The sequence below is a fragment of the Pelobates fuscus genome, chromosome 5, assembly GCF_036172605.1.
Source record: "Pelobates fuscus isolate aPelFus1 chromosome 5, aPelFus1.pri, whole genome shotgun sequence".
Taxonomy (NCBI): Eukaryota; Metazoa; Chordata; class Amphibia; order Anura; family Pelobatidae; genus Pelobates; species Pelobates fuscus.
In genome coordinates this window covers 55,626,734-55,654,328 of record NC_086321.1, presented here as the reverse complement: position 1 = coordinate 55,654,328, position 27,595 = coordinate 55,626,734, and the positions used below count along the sequence as shown (strand labels likewise).

The following is a 27,595-nucleotide window of genomic DNA, read 5'->3' as shown; positions in this document are numbered from 1 at the left end:
ATAGTTTAGTTAGATAGAAATAATGTGAATTTATTGGTAATATTGTTTAAACTCATGCAAAAAGATATAGTTTATACATATATAATTATGTATCTATATCATACGGGCTTGTTACTGGGGAATAATCAATGCTTCACATCCAGAAAGCAATGTTAAACACAAGCAAAGAAACTCAAACTATCACTGGTGACAAATAATGTATTTTTTGCCCATTTCGACTCCGTTGGCAGCAAATAGGATTGAACATGCATCCTAGAATTTGCCATCCTAAATGGATTCCCATTCTGAGGAAATTGTAATGAGTTGACGAATTCCAAAGGACTGTAACTCAGGGACTTCCCAGGCCAAGGAATATTAATGTGGATGATCACTCATGTTCTTTATCACAATTAATAAAAATGTGTTGGCTTCACGATTAATATATCACTTCCCACACGGAGCAAATAATTCCTAAAAGACCTGTCCATACTGACATCTGTTATACAAGTAAGCAGAACGGAGCTGGTAAAACGTTATCTGTAATGGTTAACATGTGTCTCTTAGACGCACGTTGAACGAAGCCCTTAAAGAATTTGTAACAATATCTACTAGCACCTAGTCGTAAGTTTTAGGCCATATGCACCATACAGTATTTAACCCCTTAAGGACCAAACTTCTGGAATAAAAGGGAATCATGATGTGTCAGACATGTCATGTGTCCTTAAGGGGTTAAATATATTGAGAGACTATCCTGTCCTTCAGTTGACCTTCAGAGAAGATTGGATATTTTCACTTAAGAGGTGATACTAGACCATTCTTTGTGTTGAAATGGGGGGAAACAACTTGCAGAGTTATAAAAACTTTTTTTTTTTTTTTTTTTAATTCTTTATTTTTGGTATGCAAGTAGGTACAGCAGTGCCTGCATCGCCACAACAGCGTCATCAGGCTCAATTGTCATAGATATAGCAGTTGTGTGGCATGTTGGGTTTGCATACATTTTTAATTAACATAAGTATCGATAATTTTGTGTCTCTAACTTTAGTCGGTACGATGGATTCTATATGCTTGTAAGTTAATGAGACAACAGCGAAAACCAATGAAAAAACAAACACTAATTAAACGATTTGTTTGCCATGCTTGTCTTCAGGGACACATAATACAGTAAATATGCTACGTGCGAGTGGTGCAAGCTGAGTTAATATAAGTGTTATGAGTGGTCACGGTAGTGTCACCCGGCTTGTGTCGTTATTCATTTATGCTTTTCCCGAGTAGTGTGTGTCTGGTCGTGGTTATCCCGTTGGGGGTCCTCGGGCGGACCACTGAGCAGGTGTATGTCATGTATCAGGCTGTGCAAACTAAGTATGATCGAGTGTGTGCTGGTTGTCTACGTCTTAGTGAGGTAACATGCCTAGAGTACCACAGTCTCTCCATCCCTGTATTCACTGCTGTTGCGTACTGGCTGGTTTAGTGTCCCCCTAGTCGGTTTGATAGGTGGTGCGTCTCTTATGCTTTTGTGCAGCTGTCTGGTGTGTGCCTGTGCAATGTGTGTGCCTCGTGTAGCTAGCCCATCCCGCCTGCTCCGGTTCACCGCCCAGTACCAGTACAGTACCAGTGTGTATGTGAGCGTGTATTCTTGAAAGGTGTAACACATAGGCAGGGTAATGCTTAATGCAAAGTTCTTCTTGCGGCTACCCATGCTGGGGCGGCAAGATAGGCTAGGAGTACGTTGGAAGAGCTTATTCCAGTATGTTGGTGGTCCCGCCATCTTTCCGCGCTGTTTAGGTTAGGAGTCCCGGTTTAGCCCGTGTCTCAGCTCGGTCCCAGGGTTCATGGCCGCGAACCCGGTTACTCACTTGGGAGGCCGAGTTCTTCCCCTGTGGGGGCGCTGCTGTGGATCCCGGTGGTAATTGCCGCCAGCGGCCTCGGATATTCAGCGTGTGCAGCCAGTGCTCCGGGATTCTTTCCTCTGTGGCCTTCAGCCCAGGTGGGCCCGTTGTGTGTGGTAGCGTTGTCATCTGAAGAGCGCCCTGGGGGACCCGCTCTTATAAAAACTCTTTTTATATATGAATTGTTTCCATCCCTTGACACTTTAATTGCGACTCTAGTAGAAGTAGTGCTGGTAGATAATTTCTTTTCATTAGAGCTTTTGTTGTGTTCTCCGTGTGGCAGGTCGTGTGTTACTATCTAAATTAGCGCCCAAAGCCATGAGGACTATTCAGAATCAAAGTGTGGATTACTAGGTAAGCCATCTATTGATATTAACCACTTAAGGACACATGACGGAAATATTCCGTCATGATTCTCTTTTATTCCAGAAGTTGTGTCCTTTAAGGGGTTAAAAGTTTGTATTTATATTGGACTTGTAAAATCACCAGCAGATTTATAGATTGAACAATACACACGGTAAAGATGTATTCCATCTCGTTCAGGATGGTTGCTTCAATAGGTGTGTTTTAATCTGCTTACTCCGTTTTTATTGCGGAATCCCAATATCTTTAGAATGCTGGATTCTGTTGTGACACACTTTGCATCACGGAAAGAAGCAGATCCGTTTCTAATTCTTCAAGGTAGCTTTACCTTTTCATTGTCAGAGTCCATTTTTCTTTTTAATGTATATAAAAACGTTGTAAACATAATCCATTCAGTCAGGGCACACTGTATTAAAGGAGGTGAGACAGAAACATTGTTTACTCACAGAAAAAGAGCTTCTAACCATGACTGGCAGAGTGCCTACATGGAGGTGCTCAGTTCCAGGATTTAGATAAATGCAGTGGTGTGGCTACATTTAAAAGGAACCTATAAACCCAAAAATCACAATCGTTACACCGGGCCTAAACATTCCCTTCTGTCCTCCCTCTTCGACATTAAAAAGTATAAATAAAAAAAAAGATTACTCTTTTCCAGCAATATGGCTTATGTTGCACTGCCGGCCTCACCATCTTCTGTGATGTCCGCATCCAACCTCCTCCAGTCTATTGCTTTTCATTGAGAACCAGTTTAATTAAAACTAAATGCCAAATGCCGTCCTCCTCAAATCAGATGCCACTATCAATAGCCTCTGATTCCGAGATAGTTTTAATCTATCTGGAGGAGAAAGCGCCTCTAGTGGCTGTCAGGAAAACATCTACTGGAGATGGATTTAACTCTGCAATGGAAACATTGCATTTACTCCAAAACGGTAATGCCTGGTTAAATAGAAAGGACCACTGCACCCAGACCATCTTATTAAGACGGTATCCGTGCTCTCTTAATTTTTAGACTCACAAATCAATGGTTGCCAAATGTAGGGGGTAAGTAAAAGATGGAGGGCAGTATCCAAAAAGTTTTTAAGTTTAAGATTAAAGATTATTCCAAACACCATAACTACTAAAGTACGCTGTATTGGTTATGGTGCCAGGAGCGTCCTGATATCCCCCAAAGTAGGTATTTAAACTGTTTTTATTTAATGGTTTGAATTCTTACCTGATGTTGGCTGGGAGCCGCTTCCTTCCCTTCTGGTCTGTGATCCGGTAGCAATCTGCCTGAGGAACACTCCAGGCACCAAAACAGTTCCATCACCCTTTAAGCCTGGATTGATACTCCGCCATTGAGCATGCCTTGCATTGCAGAAGAGCTAAGAGTAGAACACCATTTAACTACTTACATTTAAAATACGTTCCTTTTAAAATGAATCTGTAGTACAAAAGTTCACTTACCTCAAATTCTCCCATATGCATTAAATAAACCATATATCACAAAGATACATGATGTATTCAATGTAAAATATAGAGATTTATTCACCTTTCCTCCGTTCAATCGCCGCTTCGTGACATTTGTGTAACCCCATCCTCTGGGCCGTCCTCTTCTCCGCCGCTGGTCCACCTACTCTCTTCTTTGCTTTAACCTGCTTTGGGAAGCATCCAGAAGTAGGGAGAACATCATTGACGTCACAACAGAGTGACAGCTAGGAATTTTCCATAGCAACCGCTGCCCAGCTTGGGAGAGCAGAAGGACCTCTTGTCAGTCTCCCTAGTCAGTCATTGCCTCCGCATTCAGTGACTACTTATTGATTGCTGTGAGAAAAACTTTTTTTTTTTTTTTTTTAAATAGGCTTTTCTCCAAATGTATACATTTGCTAGTAAATCTGCTAGCACAATGTATAGACGGAATTGCATTCTCTTTCAAATGAGCATAAATTTAAAAAAATCCACAACAGGTATCCTATAACATTTTCATCTTTTAATGAAAAGAAGCGTTTTTAATTGTATTTGACCCCAAATGGCCACATTGAATACAGTGTGTTGTTGTTCTTTTCAGAGCCTGATGCAATAAACCCTGTATTGCCACTTTGTATTTTTTATTACACCTTTTTTTAGAGGTTTATTTAGACATTTACGCTTCACAAAGTTCACACCTTATGCAGGCTGTCTGGCAGAAGTTCTCAAAGTCACTTTTATTGTTATACAGGGCATGATCAAAAGCTCTAAATGGAATGCCAACTCTGATTGTAAATCCAATGAATCTAAAGTTTACCTAATAAGTCTCTTACAGTCATTTACCTGGACTCTGCGTCTCTGCAGAAGTATGCCGATATCTTGCTGGGCTTTCCATTAGATGGCACTATTAGCAGCCTTCTTCAGACAAGCACCAGTCTGTATTTCCTTAGACACTGAACCTGCCTCTGCACTTTCTAATAGCCTTTGCTTCAAAGCGCAACCCTAATTTAAATGGTACAGTTGTTTAGCCTGCAGCAAAGTGCCTTAAATTACCTGGAAAAAATGTTTTTAGAGGCCTCGTTTTTCAAATTGAAAGCAAATTGAAATCATCTTTATTTACCTGTTTTGTTTCCAAATCTGGAGAGATTTCTAGAATACATTTAAAAGCAGCTATATAAGAGAACAGATTAGACTAATATAAGCAAGTGCAGTTCATTTTTTTTGGGGGGGGGGAGGACTATAAAGCAGTGGGGAGTCATCTTTAACACTTCAGATGTTTGTGAACTAAATTTCCATGGATGGTTGCCAGTTTAGTCTTGTGAGCTTTAAAGAAAAGTATTTCATAAACCACTGTTGCGGGGGTATACAGCCAGAGCCGACTGAGAGTCATAGGTATGGGTCACACTCAGCTGTTCATATTGCGTTAAGCTTATTATTTTTTTTAACAAAAAAATGGGACCTATGTTAAGATGGTTAGGATTAGGAGCATTTTTTTCAGATTCCCACACACCTAACACTTAAAGGGACACACTAGCGTTAGGAATACATGTGTGTATTCCTAACGCTACAGTCATTATATCCTTACTTTGTTGATGCAGATACCCAGGGTGTGTCCAACCTCTGAAAACATTGGCTTAATAACCCCAAAACTCTGTGGGAGACAGCCTCCTACTTATAAAATCATCCTGTTGTGTTTTTGGACCTTTTTTTTGGTAGGGGGATGGTCTTTAACCTTCAAAACTATTGAAAAACTATTGAAGTATTTTTTTGTTTATTTTATTTTTTTAAGTAAGAATGGGCTAAATTATAAAGAATATTCCTTTTTAAGCAACCTGGCCTCACTCTTTAAACATATAAAAATATGCATCTTACACAAAAAAAAAGTCACAGCATAAATTATTATATACAGAAGTCAACATACAAAAAGTATAATATATATTTTAACTTTTCTTTATTTTTATTTCTTTCTTCATATCCTTGTTGGAGCTTTTTAAAAGCTATAAAGAATAAAATTGATTCTTTAAAATTAGTTTTTACACCCTTAACAGCCATAGCTAGGGGTTTGACTCTTAGACTCCGCGTTGTGTCTAAGAAAGTCAGGTGGAGGAGAAGTAAAGAGACAAAGTAATCCCTAGTTTGTCTCCGTATATCTCTTAAGAAGGTTGGAATTTCAGTGAAACTCTAACACAGTCATAATAAGTATTTCAGATTAAGATTATTTGGAAATTACGCATTTTTTAAGGTTCACCATCATTGCCCTAAGTCTAATGTGTTGAAAATCCACTTTAAAAAAAAGAAAAAGAAAACAAACTCTTTTTTTTTTTTTTTTTAAAGGGACCGCACCAGTAACCTATCTATAACCATTACCGAGGTAACCATTATCTGTAGTGGTTCTAGTGCTTACATTGTGGCTATTTTTAAAATTTAAACAGTAAAGCATGATACCCAAACCCCGAAACCTCTAAAACAGGGGTGCCCAGCCCAGTACTCAACTACACCCTAACAGTCCAGGATGTAGGGATTACCCTGTTGTATCCAAAGTGTTTTTTTTTTCCCTTTCTAAAAACACATTAGACACAACTGTGTAATCTCTAAATCTTGGACTGTTAGGGGGCGCTTGAGGGCTGCGTTGGGAACCCCTGCTCTAAAACATAATGAATTGGGGGAGAGGGGACCACCCCAAAAAATATCTGTGATCCATCCCACACCTACCCCATACACCCAAGATCTGGAATTAGTTCAATGGACATGGAATCATCATGAGAATAGTAAGTCTAGCTGTGGTTTGGAAATGTGTGTTGATTTAATAACATTGGGGATATAATGTCCAAGCAGGAGAATAAACTGTATACTGTAGACCCGGACATTAAAAAAACAGAGCTTGATGTATTCAACAAACCAGTTGTTGATTTTGGTTTTTCAAGTAAATGTGAACCTACATACATTTTTTAAATTAAATTGTGCCAGAAAATTCACCTAATGAAATGCACTTAGAACCAATCTATTGACCTGTAGCACACTTTCCAAATGTCAATATGTCACTACTGTGTCCTTTCTAGATGTGTTCGTGGTATACTAGTATACCATTCTCTCAGAATCTGCCCAGGTGTTGGATGTCGCCATATCTGTTCTTGGTCAGTTGTTGGACATGGTTTACACTTTGAGAGATGTAATAATAAAACATGGGAAAGGCTGATAAACTACGGTAGATACAGATGCAAGGCCTGATCCGAATATTGACCAGCAAAGCCCTTATGGCCTATGTACTGCTTAGCAGGCCTTGTCACCCACACAGTCTAATATTCATCAGGACTGCATACAACAACCTTTTATCTGATGTGGTGATTTGGATATAAAGGTGAATACCGCCAATTACAGATTTTACTGAAGTGCATGCGTCTGATTTATTTAGTTATAACAGTAGACTGTGAGTTCTGTGGGTCAGTGTCCATTTATCTTGTCAACAGCTCCTGAGCACACAGCTGACACTCCGCAATCTATATATCCGTCTAAAAAATGGTTTTAAAACCACATGTATGTTCTGTAAATATTTCACATTAACCCTGAGAATGCCAGTTGGAGCTGTGCTCTGCAAAACGCAAAGTCCCTCTGATAATCAAGAGGTTAACATGTGACAGAATTGACCATAGCCTTCATGATTCTGTGTTATCTGTGAGCCATTATCTGCCTACATCAATGCGGGACAAGGCTACAGGCTGTTGTGTAAGCTTACCATGAACTTACAGGCATTATTTATATTCCCGTCAAGCCTCTCTGGCTCCAATAAAAGTAACATCAAGTTCTTCTCTCCTCTATAAATACAAAATGGCTGTAAATGGAAAAGAATTTCGATCCACCCCCAAGGCCTGGTGAATTGCAGGTCAGCAATGCAGGGTGTGACCATCCGAATCTTCCACTCGCCCACCTCCAGCCAACCATCCTTCCTGGTGCTAGGAGTGAATAGAATGTAGCAATCGTTGGAACCAGAGACTGCTCCTTCAAAGAGGGTTGATGGAAAATTATGTTGGAACGTTAACCCTTTCAGTGCCTGATAACAGGACAAATAAACCTCTCAGCTGAATTTGAAATGTCTGTACATGCCTATTTTTCCGCCTGAAAATGTTACATTTTTCACTTTAAAGAACATCAGGATGATTTAGAGATAATTCACATATGATTAGGAGTATTATTTTCGTATCGTTGTATAGTATTTACAAGAGAAATATCTTGCTATGGGCACAACACTCATGCCAATCTACTAAGCTTCGCTGCCATCAGGATAGTGCAATAGTTCAAACTATAAGCATCATGCCACGCATGCATTTGGTCCTGTGACTGGTTTTACAGAATTTACCCATCATGGCCAAGGGATCTCTGGGTTAATTTTCTGATGGTATTTCTCTGGGAAACAATGCCCAAGACTGAAAAACATTGAGATATTAACACCAATATATAATGCAGTGCTTTACAATTATTAAATTCATCTAAACCAAGATGTTATGTTGCCAGAAGACTCCTGGAGACACTCTTACCTCAAGGGGTTTAACCGTTCTCAAGTGGATTAACCCCAAAGTTGCCTCCAAGAGGCATTCGGCTTCTGAATTTTTAGATTGAGGAAGAGGGGAGTGCTGCCGTGCAGGGGCGCCGCTGATTGGTTGAGAGCGGTCAGCTGATGCTCCCCATTCACAAAACCTCTAGGGGAAAATTCTAAAGCCAAATGCTGACAGGGGGGGAGTGGACATCACCGCTGGAGGCAAATTTAGGGTTAAACCGTTAGATATCGGTTTAACCCCCCGAGGTAAGCGTGCCTCCAGAGGCATCCTGACACCATAACTTAATTTAGATTAAGTTGTTATGGTGTCTGGAGTATACCTTTAAGAAGAAGGCCCTGCTGAAACAAGCTTGCAATCTTAGAGCCACTTTCTCTGGCCAACCTGTTCTTTTTGAATGGTTTTTATACAGGTTGCATGTTCCAGCAGTTTCGATGCCACCTGTACATTTGTATTCTACAATATGCAGAGGTTGACTTTTCTTGGCAGCACATGTCTACTGATACCGCAGTCATGTCACTCATGTCTGCAGCATCCTGCTGAAAATATTTCACGTTGGGCATCTGCAAAGCTGCAGCCATAGAACAACTGCCCCATTAAACCTCACCGCTGGATTCTTACCTATTATGCAGCCAGTGTAGCAGTGTATATGTAACTTTTAGTTCTATAGAATGAGTTGAATCTATCCTGTGAGCAAAGGGTTAAATGTCAGGGGGTTACTGCAAGCCTCAAAACCAAGTGATTGCAAAAGATCCAGCCTGGCCTCAGACTGACCTCATTTTATTCACTTTAAACCTGCGAGCTATTCTGAGAAGCGAAAATAGCCGTTTCTTTGTGCCATGAATCACTGGCGTCGTTCACAGTAGGTTCTGCTTTTCTGAAAATGTGGTTTCCTAAATTGCAGAAAATGGAGAAGAAAACTTATACTATCTTCCTCAACAGCCTGTTTCATCACTGAACTTCCTTCTGTGTTCAGAATGGACCGCTGAATATCTTCGGAATCGTTTCGGTATTGTATAAGGCTAAGCTGAGCCAGTTATAGAGTTCCACAATGTGGTTTTCCGTTTGCTAGAATGACCGTTTATGTGGGGGAAGATTAATTCTGCAATACCCTAGATTGGTCAGAGGACTTCTATCAGTGGAGTAACCCAAAATTAAGAGAGGACAGACTATTGTAAATCCAGCAAATGTAAAGGGCAGTGTAATTATATATATATATATATTTATATATATATTATTTTTATATGTTTATATTGAAACTTGTATTATTAGATGTTTGCATTTTGGTTTTATTTTTGGGGGGGTGGGGGAGGAAGGAGAATCAAAAGATTGTGCTTAGCGTGAGGACGTACAGCGTCAGGCGATCAAAAGTCGTCTAACGACCCGTAAGTCCATCTAGTGGCGGTCTGGTAGTCTGCCACTAGAGGTGGGTTTAACCTTGGATAGTAATTATTGCATAGTAGTTTCTCAATAACTGCACTAATTACTATTGCAGAGTTAGGGGCCTGTGAAAATGTACCCAGGCCACTTCAGTGAGCTGAAGTGGTCTGGGTGGCTATAGTGTTCCTGTAAATCTCGTGTGATCACTTAAACCATTTGAAAGCCTTTGAAGGTACAGTACTTTGTAAATATATGCATTTTATAAATTACTATTCCCAAAAGGAGAATTCAGATTGCAAAAACAAAAAACCTGTCTTCAGTTCCGATTTATTTGTGCGTTACGTACTTATTGCTGGAACTGCAATCTCTTATTTGTTTAGAAAGCCCAAAGATTGATCAGGATCTTGCATTAGCTCTCATGGACGCTGAAACAGCTTATACAATTTATTAACAGGAAGAAAAAAAAAACAGAATTGGTAAATTCTCAATCTAAAGACACTTGGACATATTCACTAAACCGTGAGCATTGGTAAGGTGACAGCACTGATATTTACACCGCAATAGCCTAATCAGAAGATTTCCATTTTTTTTATATAGTTAGATGTAAAATTCAGTTTTGCAAGTTGGTTGTCATCTCACAGCATCTCTCCCTCCTAGCTGAATAAATACCTTCGGTGTGATACAGCAGTTAACCCTTGGCATGACAGAGTTCTTTTATAAAGCAAAGACTGACACTCCCAATTGTTAAAGTTTCCTTTTGCGGATCCTATTTAATGGAGTCTGCCGCCGAATAATTGGGAAGCTTTTTATACAGACAGAACTCTAATTAGATAACAAAGGAAAAGATTTCCACCCAGTTACTTTTATTTTATTATTTCTTTTTTTCTTATGCTGTTGTGACGGCTGCCGTCTTCCCATGGACTTCCCTGATGTCTTTGTCATCCGTCAGACTCTGCCAGCCTAATGCATTAGTGCTTTAGACTAGCCATCTGTCACCGAGTTAGCTCCCTTTAATCCCGGTCAGTCTGAACATGAACTTAAGAATTTTCTCTCAATGGCTCCATTGCATTAGGGGGCAGGATTTTCCGGAGCTTATTGTCGTGGTGTCATGCAGCCAACAAGTCCTAAAATCCCTTTTAATATGCGGAAAGAAGCTAAGAGACGCCTTCTGCCCTCGTCTGTAACCTATTTATTTATTTATTGTCAGTAATGATATTCCTATTCATCACAAGCATAGTTGAAGGATGTGCAAAATTATCTTCTAGATAAAAAAAAATAAAACATAAAAAATAAAATAGAAAGAACCATGAACATTTTTCTACATATTGGAACAAAAAAAGTAAATATTTGTTGCGATTACAGCTGCTATTTTTTCTTATAGGTTAAACATTTTGGACAAATTGTAGTGGTTTTGTCCTTTATAAAAGCATTCAATAGTACGAAAACCTGTTTTGTATATGTTAAGATTGGAATAAAAATACATTTGCCTTTAGCGAGGTGGAAAATAATATAAAATACATTACGCGAGGGATCTATTTGTTTATTATTAAATGAGCAACATTTGTAAAAAAAATAAATAAATAAATAAAAACATTGATAATCAGCTATGTCTTTAATTCATCTCAGTCCATAATCCCCTTATAATTCCAATACTAATGCATTTATCAAGTATCAGTCTTTTTTTTCATGCAAGAAATATTTGAGATTGCTAGCAATTTAAAGGGAAAACTGTTTTATTGCAGCTACAATCATTATTCTGTGCTTTCTTGTTTAACTCTTCAAGAACTTCAAATGGATCTCGTTTAACCCTTCATGAACTTTAAATGCATCTCAACCATTATCCTATATATTTTTTTTTTATTATCATGAGGATCAAAAAAATAAATTACACTTGATTTACATTGTTGTAAATATCATGCATACTCTTATCATCTTCTGTACTGCTATAAAATACACTGTATGCCGAAATCCAGGGTAAGAGGAATGTCGATGTGTAATGTAGATTTAAAATAATGAAGTGTTACAATTTCCTCTAATACATTTCTTATTGGTCCTACAGAAATTTGAGGTGGTGAGCTTTAACCTTGATTAAGGGAGGAACGTCACTACAAATTTCTCTTAGTCCAATAAAAGAGTTCATTATTTTGCATCTCCATTGCTGGACTTATAAGGCAACTCAAATATTACGACTGATGTGTAATGTCATCTTTATTCTATGATAGAAGCGTCTTTGTATTGGTGAGCTTGTCGTTTGAGTCCTCTGGTGCCAGTGGAGGTTTTAGCACAACAGCCATCATCATTCTGGGTGAGCTCATTTGTAGCTACTGATAGGACTTCCCCACCTTGTGTGGTACATTTGGATACTGGCCGCAAGACAGGAACCGATTCATTAATAAGCAACATTCTTAGTCAAGAACTTTGAAACTCAACAACATTGGAACTATTCCAAGTCAGCAACTTCATTGCAAAACGTGGCCGTGTTAGCAACCTGTGACCCAAAGAGGAGGAGAAGCACCGAATAAGGGCCTCACAGCTCTGCAACTAAAAGTTTTTGATGGACCTAATTTGATCAGGATTTAATGTGGACTTTGAACGCTTTGATAAAACACCACTCACATCTACATAAACGGAAGCTGCATATATTTATATATTACACACTGGACCTTGCGTAGATGGATGTATTTAGCTTCATAGCTGTCATAGACTCAGCCATGTGTACACATCCTCCTGTACGTTGTATTTATCACTCTCTCAATTAGCAAGCCATTTGGCAGAACACACATACATGCTCACAACGGTGTGGAATTAGTGCAGCAGACAGAAGCGCTGTCAGTTTAATATATTTTAAAAAAGCCAGCACAAATATGCAGCTGCCCTAGTCCTATGTAATATTTTAATATAATGTATTTATAGTTTCTGTTACTCATATATCCATCCACCTTCTGTCTGCCATTCTCCGTAAACAACCTTTCCTCCTCCAATCTTACCTCTCTTGCAGTTTCCTTTATCACATTTTTTGTTCATCCATTTTTTTCCCCCACCTTGCTTCCCTCCCTATATTATTATTATTATCATCTAAAGAGAGAAAATGGAAGCTTAGGGAAACACTCAAATAGGTGGGGGTAACCCACAATAAACTACCAGGGTAGTCACATAGAAAGGAAAAGAGCTGTGAGTGCCCTATAGGAAAAGATAAAAATTAACTTTTAATAATCCAAGGATAAAAGAGAATGAGTACAATAAGGGGGAGAAATCTATACTAATATAATCTAGGGGCACAATATATCTCCCAATCCCCCCCCCCCCCCCCCCAAAAAAAAGGGGTACAATCAAATAGAACAAAACACATGAGTTAACTAATATATCAAATAAATATATAGAGTATGAGAGATACTCTAAACGCCCGATTTTGTATTCTCCAGTCTCGACCTTCTCTAGGACGAAGATCTGTCACCAGGGCTACAGCATGTAATGTAGCACATAGGTTGCTAGGAGTATGTTTAACTTGACTCCCATAGTCAGTCGTGACTTGTATAGCGTGGTATATTGGCATGATATGCGTCACGGCTGCTTTTTAGGCCAAATATTCACACTGTGAGTAATTGTTACCCTGTTATGTGTGTGTGTGTTCGTTCGTGCGTGCGTGCGTGCGTGCGTGCATGTGTATCCTGTATAAAATTATATCATTATTCCAACTGCACAGTTTGTGACATCATTCATGCAATTATTTCCCATAATAGTGGGATTTACACTCTGGCAGTATAGTAGCTGCTGACATAGCTGGCACTCAGGAGTGTAACAGCCAGTAATCTCAGACAGCAATGAAAACAGTCTCAGGGCTGCTCTTACAGTCAAACCTCCCCTTAGTCATCTAACCATACCCTAAAACTAAACGTTAACCCCTATATCAATATTAACCCTAATCTATAAATAATGTTTTAAAAATGTATATAAAGGCAGCGTGTGTATAAAGAACACTATAGTGTTAGGAATACAAGCGTTTTGTAGTGTTGTTACTATTTAGGTATGCTTACCTATATAGCGCGTTGGTCTTGTCGCTGCCACCCCTCCTCCTCGGCTGAGATCATGATTGACCTTAGCCAATCCAATGCTTATCTATAGTGGAAGACACCCACTAGATGTCCTGCAGTTAAAATCTTTCCATATCTAAGGAGATATCATATATCAAAAATATCATATGTTTTACGGACCACTGCAACCAGACCACTTCGTTGACATGATCATTACAACACCTCTCCCCCACCCCCTCCTTTATAGTGGTCTTTTTAAGGAAATAATGCATTCTCAGGATTCTAGAGACATTTCTAAATCTTAGAAACCACGAGATGGAATTATTTTCATATAATGCCCGGTTCACCTTTATGTATTCTCTCTCTCAATCTGTGTGTATACATGTTTATCTTCATGTACGTATACACATATATATTGATTCCTTTGGAATTGAAAACCAAATTGCAAAGTTTAAGCAAATGATAATTTAAAAAATATATATTTATATCTTCACTTGCTATAATCACAGCTTGGCGATATTGAAATAAATGTTGAGATTCTGTTTTTAATTCTCTACTCTGTTAATAAACCCTTAGTGTCTGTTGTGATTGCCCTTGAATAGTATAAGTGCCGTGCAACAGAACAGGTTAATTTAGTGCAATGGAGAATATAGACCAGTGATAAAGACACAAAGTTTCTGTAGTAACGGCTATGCGTGTGTGAGAGCCTTAGGAATTTATTAACAGATCCATTTTGATGCTGAAATGCCTCCTTTGAAGTCTGGCAATTTCTTGGTTTGAGTGAAACTCAATCAGAATTTCCCCAAACTAAAGGGAAAATGAACTAAAGGAAAAATGGCATATCCGCATTTAAATGGAATGTTTCAGGATGCGTGCCGGGCATGAACGAGGAATGTTTAGGATGTGCCAATAATAGGCTTCTTGTCTGGGGAGAAAGACAGTGATGAAATGTGCCTCTTTAAGGCAGCAGACAGGCTTATCTGAAAATCCAGTGAGATGCAGGAAAAATCCCACCTATTTAACCGTCTGTCCGGAGACATTACTTTACCATGCCCAGTACTGTAAACAATGATTGATTAACAGAAACACAGTGTACCCTTGTTACCAGTGCACTGTACACACAGCAAAGTGCTTCTTTCTGTCATGGGAGTTTAGATCATTAGGCATTTATATATGCCGTGCCACATCCAGTGTCGTCTTTCATATTAATGATGCTCCGGCCAATTCCCTTGATACCTCCATGTAAATATCTGTGTTTTTCCATTAAACAGAGTGTGTTATATTGTGCTAGGTTCGTTTGAGATTCCATGTTCTATTGCAATCACTTCCAGACAGACTACAACTGTTATTTTATTTTTTGTAATTTTTTTCTTTTTTAAATGTATAGCTTGTAATATGTGTAGCCCAGAATACATTTATACAAAAAAGTAAAATTAAGCAGTAAAGCATATCATTTATTTTAAACGTAGGATGAAAAGGTGGGGTGGTAAAAAATTTGTAGAATTTTCAAAAACATAATTTGTATATTTTAATTTCTTATTTGTGCATCATTTGTTGAAATAAATAGGAGACACAAAGTATTAGAGATTATGCAGTATGATTTTTCTTTTAAAGTGGCACTGTCACTTTTTTTTCCAGTAGAAATGTCCCATTTGTTTGTGGCGGGGTGGCAGAGGGGGAAGGGTTTGTTCTGTTTTTTATATTATGCTTATTTGCAAAGTTATTCATAGACTACTTTTCCTTATTTATAACCTGAGAGGGTGACAAAGGGTGGTGCTTTTGTCCAGCTAGTCATTGGCCTTCATGGTCTATACTAAACTCTATACAACATTGCATCACAGATCCTTCGTGTTGACTCTCACAAGAACTAAGGGCAGTCGAAGCTACTAGTTTCCCCAATCGACAATTTGTAAAGTCTATAATTCGCCCATGGACACTGGTTATAGGTTACTAATAGTATTCATGCAGTACATTTTAGTGTTCCGACATTTACGCTCTTCAAATATAGTCATGGGTAGTCTTCAAACGCCTACACTGCCCATTTCGTCACCAATGATGTCATTAGTGTACTGGGCATACGCATGATAAGATATCCGGGTGCCACCATTGTAGAAACTTCAAGATGGTGGTGACAAAAAAAGACCTGGCAGGACTGTAACCACAACAAAATCTTAAAATTGAATCGGTCCTGGGCAAAAAAGTTTTCTTCCAAGTCCAAGTGATCCATAAATTGACAACCATTTTATTGTTTCAGATTAGGTCTGAAATAGTTGCATAGAAATGCATCCTGCTAATGTCATCAATAGTAGGTATAACCAGTGAGAAAAATGGACAGATACACTGTTTGCCCTGGAGCATGCCCAATAGCTTTCTCTCTGGCTGTTAGAATGCAGTGCTATACACTGTGAGTCTATTGAGCTCTTGTAGAGAAAGGAGAGGTAAGAGACAGGTGTGGCGGCCACCCCGAGAGTAAGAGGGGTTTCGCCGCCAGATATGTTCTTTCCCCCTATTTAGAGTGATGCTGTCCCAATCCCCAATCCCCAATACAATATAGCTGTGTAGCTCTTAGAAGAGCTAGTGATTATAGCAGGTATAGCGGTTCTCTACAAACATGAGATGAGACTCTGTTGATGGTAAGCAGGAACTCCTTTATTGGCAGCCACAACTGGCCTTATATGCAGGTCCTCATGCAAGAGTAGACTACAGTAAAAACATACACACAATTACATTGGCTCTCAGGTCCAGAACACTCCCACATAAAACAAGATAATACCTCCTCTGTGCCTGGGAGATAATTGCGGTTACTGAGGTCCGAACAAAGGTGAAAAGGGTCAATAAGCAGCACACGCCTTTCTTGGGTGGTCGGGCTGTTCAGTAGTTTGTTCGGTATCTGAACTAGATGAGTCTCAGGTGTTCAGTGAGTCTCATATACCGAACTATTCAGGGATAGGGAATCCGTCACAACAGGGAAACTAATAGGGACACCATAGACACAAAAACAGATTTAGCCTAATAAAACCATTTTGATGTATAGATCTCGCCCCTGCAGTTTCAAGGGTAAATTCTGTCATTTAGGAGTTGAATCACTTTTGTTTTTGTTCATGCAGCCTTAGCCACACCTCCTCTGGCTGTGACTGACACAGTCTGCATGATGATTAAAACATGGTTTAATTTTCAATTAGATGGTAAGTTAGAGTATACATTATCTCCTGCTATTTAAATTGAGCTGTAAGCACGCATTGGAGGCTCCTGCAGCAGGGATAATGCTATTAACAGAGCAAGAGATAAGACATTCTAGATTAAACAGACTGTGCAATACAGGAAGAAATTAAACATTAGATCTGTCTTCACAGGAAGCGATTAGGAAGGCTGCAGAGAGGTGTGACTAGGGCTGTAAAAAATGGTTTACCTCCTTAATGGCAGAGAAGTGATCTTTGGGATAAAGTTGCCCTGTGTGCTAAATAAAACCAGGCCATTTAGCTTATTTCTTAAGTATCATTTTGGAGTATCGTTTCTCTGTACTGCTTTCTTACATTCATACCCCATCGTTGAGCTCAGAAGGAATATGCAGTGTGTGACTCCATCATGTAGTTCCACTGCAAAGTGTCAGGCGGTTCCTTAGTAATAAAATTCACAGCAATGTAAACTGTTTTTGAGTGATGCCAGAGCTCCACAGCAGGAACAGTGATTACTCTGTGATGTGCACTGTGAATCACAAAGCTTCATTACATTAAAACTCACAGGACTATGAAGTGGAGGTGTACTAAGGCATCAAAGAGCTCTGCAGAAATTAAATGTATTGATATGTAGTCTGTATTATGCGTGTCAGCTCCACAGCAATAAATCTCGTTGTACATTGTGTATAAACAGAGATGCAAAAAAACAACCTGATTTTATCAACCATCAGCCATGTAGTCGTCAACAACTAGAGTACCAAAGGTTGCCTACCCCTGGCCCTCAACCTCCGCTCATTAAATTGTAGCAGTCACTATGCCATGTCCTTCTAAATATCTGGCCTTGTTTGTTAAAAAAAAACAATTTAATAGATGAGCCCTTACTCAAAGCTATAATAAAAACCAATATCGAACCGCTGCCTCAATTTAATATTTTTGGATAAACTTTTAAAATATTTTGAAAAATACTTTACTGTTTTGGCATTTTCAACTGTCACACATATTACAAAAGTACTATATTTTTTTTATTTATTTAAATTTTTTTAATGATACATTTTATTTTCAAAAAAATTTTTTTTTTAATTTTATCAAAAAATATTAAATCATTTGAATAGTTAACAAGCAGTATTAATATAGAGCCCCATATCATAACAAGTTGAAATCTTTACTGTAATATCTTTAAACAGAGCTGTAGTGTGTTAGAGGAATACTTTAACATACCTTTAATGCATCACTGGGACAATCTTCCCGGTGCAGCCTCTCTATTTTTTTCGGATAACCAATGCTGATTATCTTGATCCAGTATACTGCTTCCCATAGAGAAGCATTGAGGACCTACAGTACGTTCATGGGAATACCTACCCTCTGCCATTCTGATGCTTCTCAAAGAAAACACGGAATATATTGCTTTTCTATTAGAGGCATTAAGAGAATTCAGTGTCATCATACAGTGTGTGAAGACCTTCCAATGTCAAAGGTCTCAATGAGGAAGTACCTCTAGTGGCTGTCAGAGTCAGACTAGAGGCAGGATTTATCCAAAATGTAAACATTGCTATTACTTTGAAAAGGCAAAGTTTTACATTGTGAGAATAAAGGGACGAAGTATTTGCATCAAAACTACTTTGTTAACATTAAGTGTTTTTTTTTCGTGGTTAGTGTCCCTTTAACAAAACAAAACAGAAATAAAACAGTAGGTGTACTCGAGTATGAGTGATGAGTGTACTGGTAGTAGTACATTTTCAGCTGTCACGCATATTAAAAAGTACTAAATCAAAGACTGCTGAAGGAGTAGACTCCAGTAAAAGCCCAGGTGGTAAATAATTAGATGCAGGTTAGATTTTAACCCTTTATAGGAATCATTTCTGTAGGCATATAGTGCCGAGCTTCATATACACACACATATATATATATATATACTCTAATTAGCCTGGTGACTATTTTATTACCAGACACTTATATAATACACATGGAACAAACAAAAATGTAGGATTGCAATCAAATCCCTGTAAGAGATAAATGTGAATATGTAACAAAAATTACTGTATATATTTATTACCGTATATAATAATTAAAAGACCCTGTACAAACGGTGCGTTGAAACACGTGTAAAGTCATAGACCGGGGTAGATTAATGTCTTTGTTACCAAAATGGTAGTCATAATACTCTAAAATCATGTTTTTACTAAACAAAACCACACACATCAAAAATGGAATGCAGACCCCCTGCAATTCTTTCTTCTTTCCATTCCATTCGTTTATTGATGTTAGCTTCACATTATTTAATCTATACCCTTAGTGCCTAGTGGATTTCAAAGCATCTAATATCCTGATTATTGTATGCCATGAAGTCTACCTATAGAAACAGTTGGTTCTCATTCTGGACTTCGAATTGGTTTAATGTTATTTCATGCGATCCTTGAACATCCAATAGATTTTATCAACAGGTTGTGACATGTGGGTAAACCTCGGCTCTAGGCCTGTCATTTATATTGTGTTTCATGCAATATGTAGTATTTATTATAGCTATATTGTATACTTATCCACATTTTGTAGCCATACAATCTTGTGTAATAATCTTTCACCTGTGGTTTTATACACCTCACACACAAGTATTTTTGTGTAAATTAATTAAAATTATCTTGTTCTAAATTACCTTGCCAAATTTTAATAATATCTCTTCTTGGTAATTCTTCTATCCCTAAACACACTTCCTAACACTCCCCTAAAATAAATTGTTCCATTTTTTATTTTTTTTTTAAATGGAAATGAACATTCTTATTAGACAGCCTTTAGGAAGGGAAACCCACCCATATGGTTGAATATTTTAAATACTGCCCCAATTTATGTAGCCCAAACCTGAAAACAAGATGGCACATTAAGAAAAAAACAAAACAATATGTTGGCAAAATTGGGAAAATAAATATCCTGTATACATAATGCCAGATTAAGATAATTAAACTTTAAATAAATCAATGAAGTACAAAATTGTTGTGTAACCTTCTTGTTCATTTTATTTTCCTGGTCTGATTCCAGAAATCTGTGCAAGAGCTTTAAATATTTACGTCTCGTTCACGACTTTACCATGCATTTTGCATTCACTGTGCATACATCTTGAGACTAAACGGCACAGATTTTTGCATTCTAATAAGCTTCCATTTCATTGGTTTCTTTGTTATTTCTTTGGCATGTCCTCACCTTTTCATCCCTTATGTTTAAAATGCTGTCATTCAAAATATTAAACATTGGTACCCCAGGAAACGCTGGCTGGAAATGCTTTCTTCCCATTGGCTCATTGCTGACAGGTTGGGACGTAATGTCTTCCCATAATATGTCACACAGAGAAGATGTATTTGTACCACATTGAGGAAATGCCTGTGAGATGTGTTACACTATTTTTATTGCCAAAGCCTGAACCCATAGTTCTACGAGGTCTGTTATTGACATGTAAATAACTGTAAGGATCCACAATCTATGTGCTAAGTATTATGATTCACACCATGTGTGTTTTGACTGAAAGGCTCACGCCAAGCACTATGGCTGCTTCGATGATTTGAAGTGGTCACGGTGTCTGCAGTTGGTATGAGCAGCATTTTTCTATGTAACCACAATTTCTTTTGGCGTCATTGGGGCGCTTTTAGCATGCCCAGAGCAAGAGTACCAGGCTGGCTAATGTTCTGCGATATTAGACATCTGACTGCAATTAATAGAGGTACTGCCCCTCTCCCCCTGCCGCCCCCTCTGTGTTATCTCCTACATCCCTCCCCCTGCAGCTAGGGAAAGTGATGTTAACAGGGGTTGATTTATTTATATTTTTACTTATTTATTTTTTAACGTTAAGGGGAGGTGCAGCATAGGCATGTTTTTTAGTTGGGGCAACCCTTTTTATTGGTTACATATTGAACATCTCTAGCAGGAAAGATCTAGGCATAAGGTAGCACTTATTGGATTATCTATCCTCTTAAAATACTCTTATTTATACTTGAAAGTGCAAGCTGTTCTTGTCTCTCATTTAATTTTTTTCCCTGTATCAGTGGTTCCGAATGCAGTCCTCAAGGTTCCAGCTCCAGGTGTTGTTCTTCTGTGCACTGGAACAGAATTGGTAAATACCTAAACCCTGAGCTGCTGGTGTGCCTTAAGTACTGCTTTTAGGAACCACTGATCTGTATCCGTATTTCAATAGAAATTAAGAAATGTGTAGTCACTGTAGTGGAATGTGATTACTGCATTTTTTAATCCTAACTGGGGAGATTGAAGCCACATAGGATGGTTTAATATCCAAACACGCTCACGTTTTAGAGGATAGCATTTGTTAGTGAACAAAAAAAATTCAAATCAATATTTGGTGTGACCACGCTTTGTCTTCAAATCAGCGTCATTTCCTCTAGGTTCACTTGCACACACTTTTGTAAAATACTTTGATAGGTAGGTTATTCCAAACTTTAGAAAAGTTATTCCGATAGGATCAACATTGTATTGCAATATGTATTGCACACACTAAGTTCTTGTATGAAACCTACACAAAACCTTTGCAGAATGACCTAGGGACATGTTGACCAGTCTTGTGTTTTTGGTGTTTTTTTAATTTATTTTATTTTAATACATTTGTAGGTCTTATCTGGAATGTTATTTATAAAATTATATATGTGGACTTTTTTGGCGCTATGTAAATAAATTGCCATAATGATATACTTGTAATATATTCATTCATATACAACACTTTTGTGTCTCTCTCAAACATCGTCCAACTTTTTCCAGCAGATTAACTTGATGATTTCAGCGTTAAATGGAATCAAAACATATACTACACAGTATAACAAGGGAGGCAGAATGTAGATCCCTAGCTGTTGTAAAACTACACCTCCCATGATGCTTTGCATGCCTTTAGAATGACAAAGCGTTGTGGAAGTTGTAGTTTTAAAATCTCTGGGGATCTACCATTTGGGCACCCCTGCTTTACACCCTTAGGTTTTCAAGGTTTGAACTGTTGATGCAAAATAGACCTACTTCTCCTAAGACACCAAATAACCTTTACAACACAATTATTTACGCTGACAGTTCGGGCTGGAAACCAAGACTATCTTTGCAGTCACTGAAAACTATAATAAAACCACATTACGGTTTACTGGTTTCCTCTTTTTCTGTTTATTTCAAAACTCAAGTAAAAGTTCTATAACGGATTTCTGTTATTTCACTGCGTTAGCAGTTGGGGTTTCCTCTTTTTAGTAAACCAATCGCCCTTCTGTCTTGTGGCCCTGATTGACATTGTTTGTCTGTTTGTTTTTTTTCCCCCATTTTATTTTGCAGAAGGATTTCTCAGTGCGAGAGGAATTACATCGATTAGATGTGGAACGGTGGTTGGGGTTCATCAGCTTTCTGTGTGAAGTGTTTGGCACTATGCGGAGCAGTACCGGAGAGCCATTCAGGGTCCTCGTGTGTCCCATCTTCACATGCCTTAGGGAGGTAATAGATTCCAAATGCATCATTTTGACTTTATAACATTGGCCCATAATAGTTTTCATTTATATAATGCAATAAATGGACACACAATGCATGAAAATTCATTATCGAACATAATAGTTACCCACCATTTAGTGAGAGATGCAGTCTGTGAGCAAAGATACCATTGCACTTAAAGGAACACTATAGTCACCTAAATTACTTTAGCTAAATAAAGCAGTTTTAGTGTATAGATCATTCCCCTGCAATTTCACTGCTCAATTCACTGTCATTTAGGAGTTAAATCACTTTGTTTCTGTTTATGCAGCCCTAGCCACACCTCCCCTGGCTATGATTGACAGAGCCTGCATGAAAAAAAAACTGGTTTCACTTTCAAACAGATGTAATTTACCTTAAATAATTGTATCTCAATCTCTAAATTGAACGTTAATCACATACAGGGGGCTCTTGCATGGTCTAGCAAGCTATTAACATAGCAGGGGATAAGAAAATCTTAATTAAACAGAACTTGCAATAAAGAAAGCCTAAATATGGCTCTCTTTACAGGAAGTGTTTATGGAAGGCTGTGCAAGTCACATGCAGGGAGGTGTGACTAGGGTTCATAAACAAAGAGATTTAACTCCTAAATGGCAAAAGATTGAGCAGTGAGGCTGCAGGGGCATGTTCTATTAACCAAAACTGCTTAATTAAGCTGAAGTTGTTCAGGTGACTATAGTGTCCCTTTTAATTATTTCCGCACAGATTTCCCTCGGTGCTCACTCTGGTTCAGCCATGTGTAGTGAGGCATTTGCACCTCAATTTTACAATGCTGAAGTTAGCTTCTCATTCACCCAGCTTTTTTATGTAAAGTATAAAGTTGATAAAGCCTTAACTTGATACCCTAATATCCGTGCATTTCAATAGAAAATTTTGGAAAAGTAACCAAACTTTTTGTCTCTGAAAACAATCTTGACTCACCCAATTTATCATTATTGGTATTTCTAATGCACCAACATATTCCACAACACTGTTCAATCTGGGATCAAAGACCGTACAGAAAAAAGTTAAATCTGGCCTGATCTAAATGTTATTGATAATAAAATATTGGACTAAACCTGACACTCTAAAGAACTTTTATTTCAAAAGGGAAATTCTGAAAAAGTAACCATGGTTCTCCTCTATAAAACCATATTCACTGAACCAGATTTAGCCCACCATGCCACTGAGAAGCCAGAGCTACCTAGAAATCCTTTATTCAGTTTATAATCATGCCACTTTTTACCGATTCTGTAACAATTGTTTATATGCACTGTCTACTATATATTTGTAAAGACTGCTAATCTGCTCTCTAGAATGCACACTGGTTTGACGTAGTGTCTGCCTATATAATTCATTTTCAAATCATCAGTATGAGGATTATTATTTCCTCATAATAACCTGTCCTGTCTCTTAGACTGAATTATTTACAGGGTATTACCATGCAATGTATAATATCACCCAGTGACACAAATGGTCCAGTTTCTCTTATTTATTGTCATTATAATTTGTTTAGCACTAACATATGCTGCAGTGCTTTAGAGTTATAAAAATGGGTATATTTGACAACAAGTAATTGACATACTAAAATTAACAAGAGGTGAAGAATGACCTACTCAAGCGATCTTACAATCTATGAGAAAGGGGTATAGACACACAAGAGGAAGAACAGCATGTCAGAGGAGAGACGGGTCTAGTGGTTAAGTTGCCTCTGTCAAAATAAGCTGGTGAAAGTCATTTGTGGCTTGAGACAGGTAATCACAAGCTGTCCAAAAAGTTTTAAAGTGAAGAGGAAAAACAATATGGCATGTTGGTTAGGAGGAAAAGTGGAGTCAAGCGATGTGATTGACAATTACATATTTGAGTGAAGAGGGGAAGATGCCAGTAGACAGAGAGAGGTTGAAAATGTGTTCGGGATGGGACCAGGTCAGTGAAAAAGGATTGGGTAAGGTGACAAAGAGGACAAAATGTTTTAGTATTCATTAATGTGAAATGTTCATTATAATCATGTATATATCTGGACCATTACATACATCTATACATACATAGACATGCATATTCAACCAAAGATTGTGTTGGGGATAGTAATTAAACTGTTCAATGTGGAACTTCAACCGTAAAGAAAAAAGGTGGATTGTTGGGTGTGTAAGCTCTCCGGAACACACAGGGTTTATAAAGGAAAGCAGAGCAAGCCAGTAACAGTCTGTGTAAATGAATATTCTCAGTACAGTGGGAACTGGCATTGAGTAATGACCAATGTGGCCTCCTCCCTCCCCTGGAGATATCCCAAATGCTAACTATTTGTCAGACTTTCAGGAATATATTTGGAAAGAGGCTTAAACATGCAACCTTAAATGTTGAGAAAGTTAATGTACAAGTTGCAAGATATCAGCAAATGTACAATTATTGTTCTGAACTCTGAGATCCAAATAAAGCCAACAGACACCATTTTACATATATTTTAATGTTCTTAAAGGAACACTCCAAACACATAAAGCACTTTGGTTTGGTGAAATACTTTTTGTGAGACGAGTGTCATCTTTTTCATTTCAATAGAAATTGACACTTTTATACATAAACCTTGTTACACCTCCCTGACTGATAGACAGCTGTAGTTGTTCTGGTGACCGTAGTGTCCCTTTAATATATGAGGATTAACTGACCGGTTTGTGCACCATAACAAATTTATTGAAATTACGTTGTTATGGTGACAGAAAGTCCCTGGCAGGGTTAAACTGTTCTCAAACTGTTTTTGTTTTTTGGGTTTTTTTTTTTTTAATAGAAGGCTGAATTCTCATACGGTTTGACCCCAAAGTCTGTGTTCCAGCACCAGATCTTCCTGCCTCTCTGTCATTCCACGTTCTCAAAATTGGGAATCTGTAAAGCTGTGGGGGGAAAATCAAAAAACCATACCCTTTTCAAAACAGTTTCACGAATGTGAAGTCACTGATTGGCTGAAAGCGTCAGCGCCTGATTCTGCTTGAGCATTCCAGTTTCCTGATTTTGAGAAAACGGAAAAACAGAGAGGCAGGGCGATTCATCACTAGAACACAGATTTTGGGGTAAACTATTCAAGATCGGTTTAACCTCTTAAGGTGAGCCAGCCCCAGGGACCTCCTGGCACCATAAAAACTTAAGTTCAATTACGTTATTATGGTGCTTGTAGAGCTTCTTTAAACTCTGAGCAGTACTATTGCCGTTCTGCTGCCATTTTGCTCATGACATTAAGTCGGTGAATCCTATTTGATCTATTTGTTAAGAATTTTATTTATTTTTTTCTAACGCTATAGTGTTTCTTTAAGAGGCAGACAATGGCTCAGAGTACCTGCCTTACAAACTCTTCTTAAAGGAACACTATAGCGTTAGGAATACAAATATGTATTCCTAACGCTATAGAGCCCTAGTCACGGTTTGGGTGACTAGGGCCGCGTTCTGCAGCGAATAAATGGTTAATTAACCATTTATTTGCTTACCTTAATCCAGCGCCGTGATCCCTCTGCACTGGTGACCTCTCCTCCTCCATCAACGTCAGCTTCCGAGTGGAGCCAAATGCGCATGCATTAAAACCCGCCCATAGGAAAGCATTACTCAATGCTTTCCTATGGGGATCTTTTTTGACACTGGACTTCGTGAGGACATCCAGCATCAAATAAGTGCGACTTACTCAGTGTAAATCGCGGAAGCGCCTCTAGCGGCTGTCAGGGAGACGGCCACTAGAGACAGGATTAACCCTCAATGTAAACATAGCAGTTTCTCTGAAAATGCTATGTTTTCAGCTGCAGGGTTAATCCTAGATGGACCTGGCACCCAGACCACTTCATTGAGCTGAAGTGGTCTGGGTGCCCATAGTGCTCCTTTAATGAGCTGTAATACAGCGTCTGTGCTGGGGTGTCAAGGGGAGGGTTTGCAGTAACCGCAGGTACCATATCTACAGCTATCGCAAGCCAAGATGTCATTTAGCTCTTACCCCTATACGAAATATGCAAAACTAACATGCATATTTTCTTTGTTGGTATATCTGTGTAATTATTGTTATTTATAGAATGTTTCTTTTATAACAAAGTCTAAGTAAAAAATAAAGGTCATAATTAGCAAACTTGGATTTTTGAAGTACCTTTTTCAATCTTGAAAACACGTATGACCTACACTTTAAATATACTCCTTGTAAACATGATCGCACCTTCCTACTTATAAGCACCGAAAAGTAATTACACTGATCAGCATTTATTAGCTTGTCAAACGGCTTTATTTTATTTATTTTTTTCTTCTTTCCATTAATGAAGCTACTTGTGGCTCACTTGCACCTGGCTCTTTAAAGGCTCTGCTATAGAGAGGTCCTGTGATATTACTTACCACGGACATGTGTACACAAACTCTGTACCAGAACCCGAATGTAAGACGGTTGCAGCATGTAGCTGCAGTGATTTCTGTTGATTTCTAAAGCTGTAACTAACAGAATAAAATGAGAGAGAGAGAAAGGAAGCTCTCTACAACACAACATAATTCCTGCAAAAAGCATAGACCGTAACGTAAAAGCTTTTTGTTGATCAGAAGGAAATTCTGGGATTCCAGTCTAATATGGCAAGTCCAAGAGGTTCTGGGAGAAAACTTTACTGGGAATGTCAGGTGCGGCCATACTGAACCTTAATTATCCGCTTTGAGCTGAGACACTTGATCCAAACCGAAGCCACGAAGTACGCGCAGAACCTGTGACGTTAATGATGCTGGGGACTAAACTACAAACACTCTAGATCCTTGTGTCAGGAAGCTGGACACATTTGTTTCCCGTTTATGAATGAAACTAATTAACCAATCTAAATGTTCATACACATCTCTTTCCTAAATGTAAATCTGATTGGCTGCATCATTTATCCATAGTTGATTGATATATTTCAAAAAGGCGTCTATTTATGCACGCTCTACTATTAACTTCTGCTTGCAGGGTTATTCAATAAACCGATAATCATTAGCAGTCAGTTTAGCCTATCTCGTGATCTATTCCTGACCATTTCCAGGTCACTGAAATACCCGGTTAGCAACAATATATAGTGGAACGTGTGAGCTGCAGTATTATTTTACTTGAAGATTTCACAATTAGCTTGAAGTAACAAATGAAGAGCATCTCAAAGTTTCTTTTAAGTAGATAAGTGTGTAACAGAGGTAGAGTTATGAGAGACACAGAGAAAATTGACTTTTTTTTTTATTATTGGTGTATTTATACTGTACTGGTATCAAATGGCACAGTTGTGGCTTTTGTGATTGAGTTTTTAGAAGTCCATATATGTGGACTACAATTCCCATGATGCAGTTTGAGA

The 27,595-nt window shown here is 38.2% G+C and overlaps 1 protein-coding gene across 4 annotated transcripts in view; it reads left to right on the top strand.

Moving 5' to 3' along the window:
• Positions 1-27,595, top strand: part of CTIF (cap binding complex dependent translation initiation factor) — a 225,112-nt gene that overhangs the window by 184,931 nt on the left and 12,586 nt on the right. For all 4 annotated transcript variants that reach the window (XR_010090873.1, XM_063453862.1, XM_063453861.1 and 1 more), the window contains exon 10: positions 22,113-22,268. Coding sequence is in view for 3 of the 4 variants with exons in the window: in XM_063453862.1 (XP_063309932.1) it covers positions 22,113-22,268 (156 nt within the window). In the remaining variant the exon portion in view is untranslated. The remainder of the gene's footprint in view (positions 1-22,112; positions 22,269-27,595) is intronic.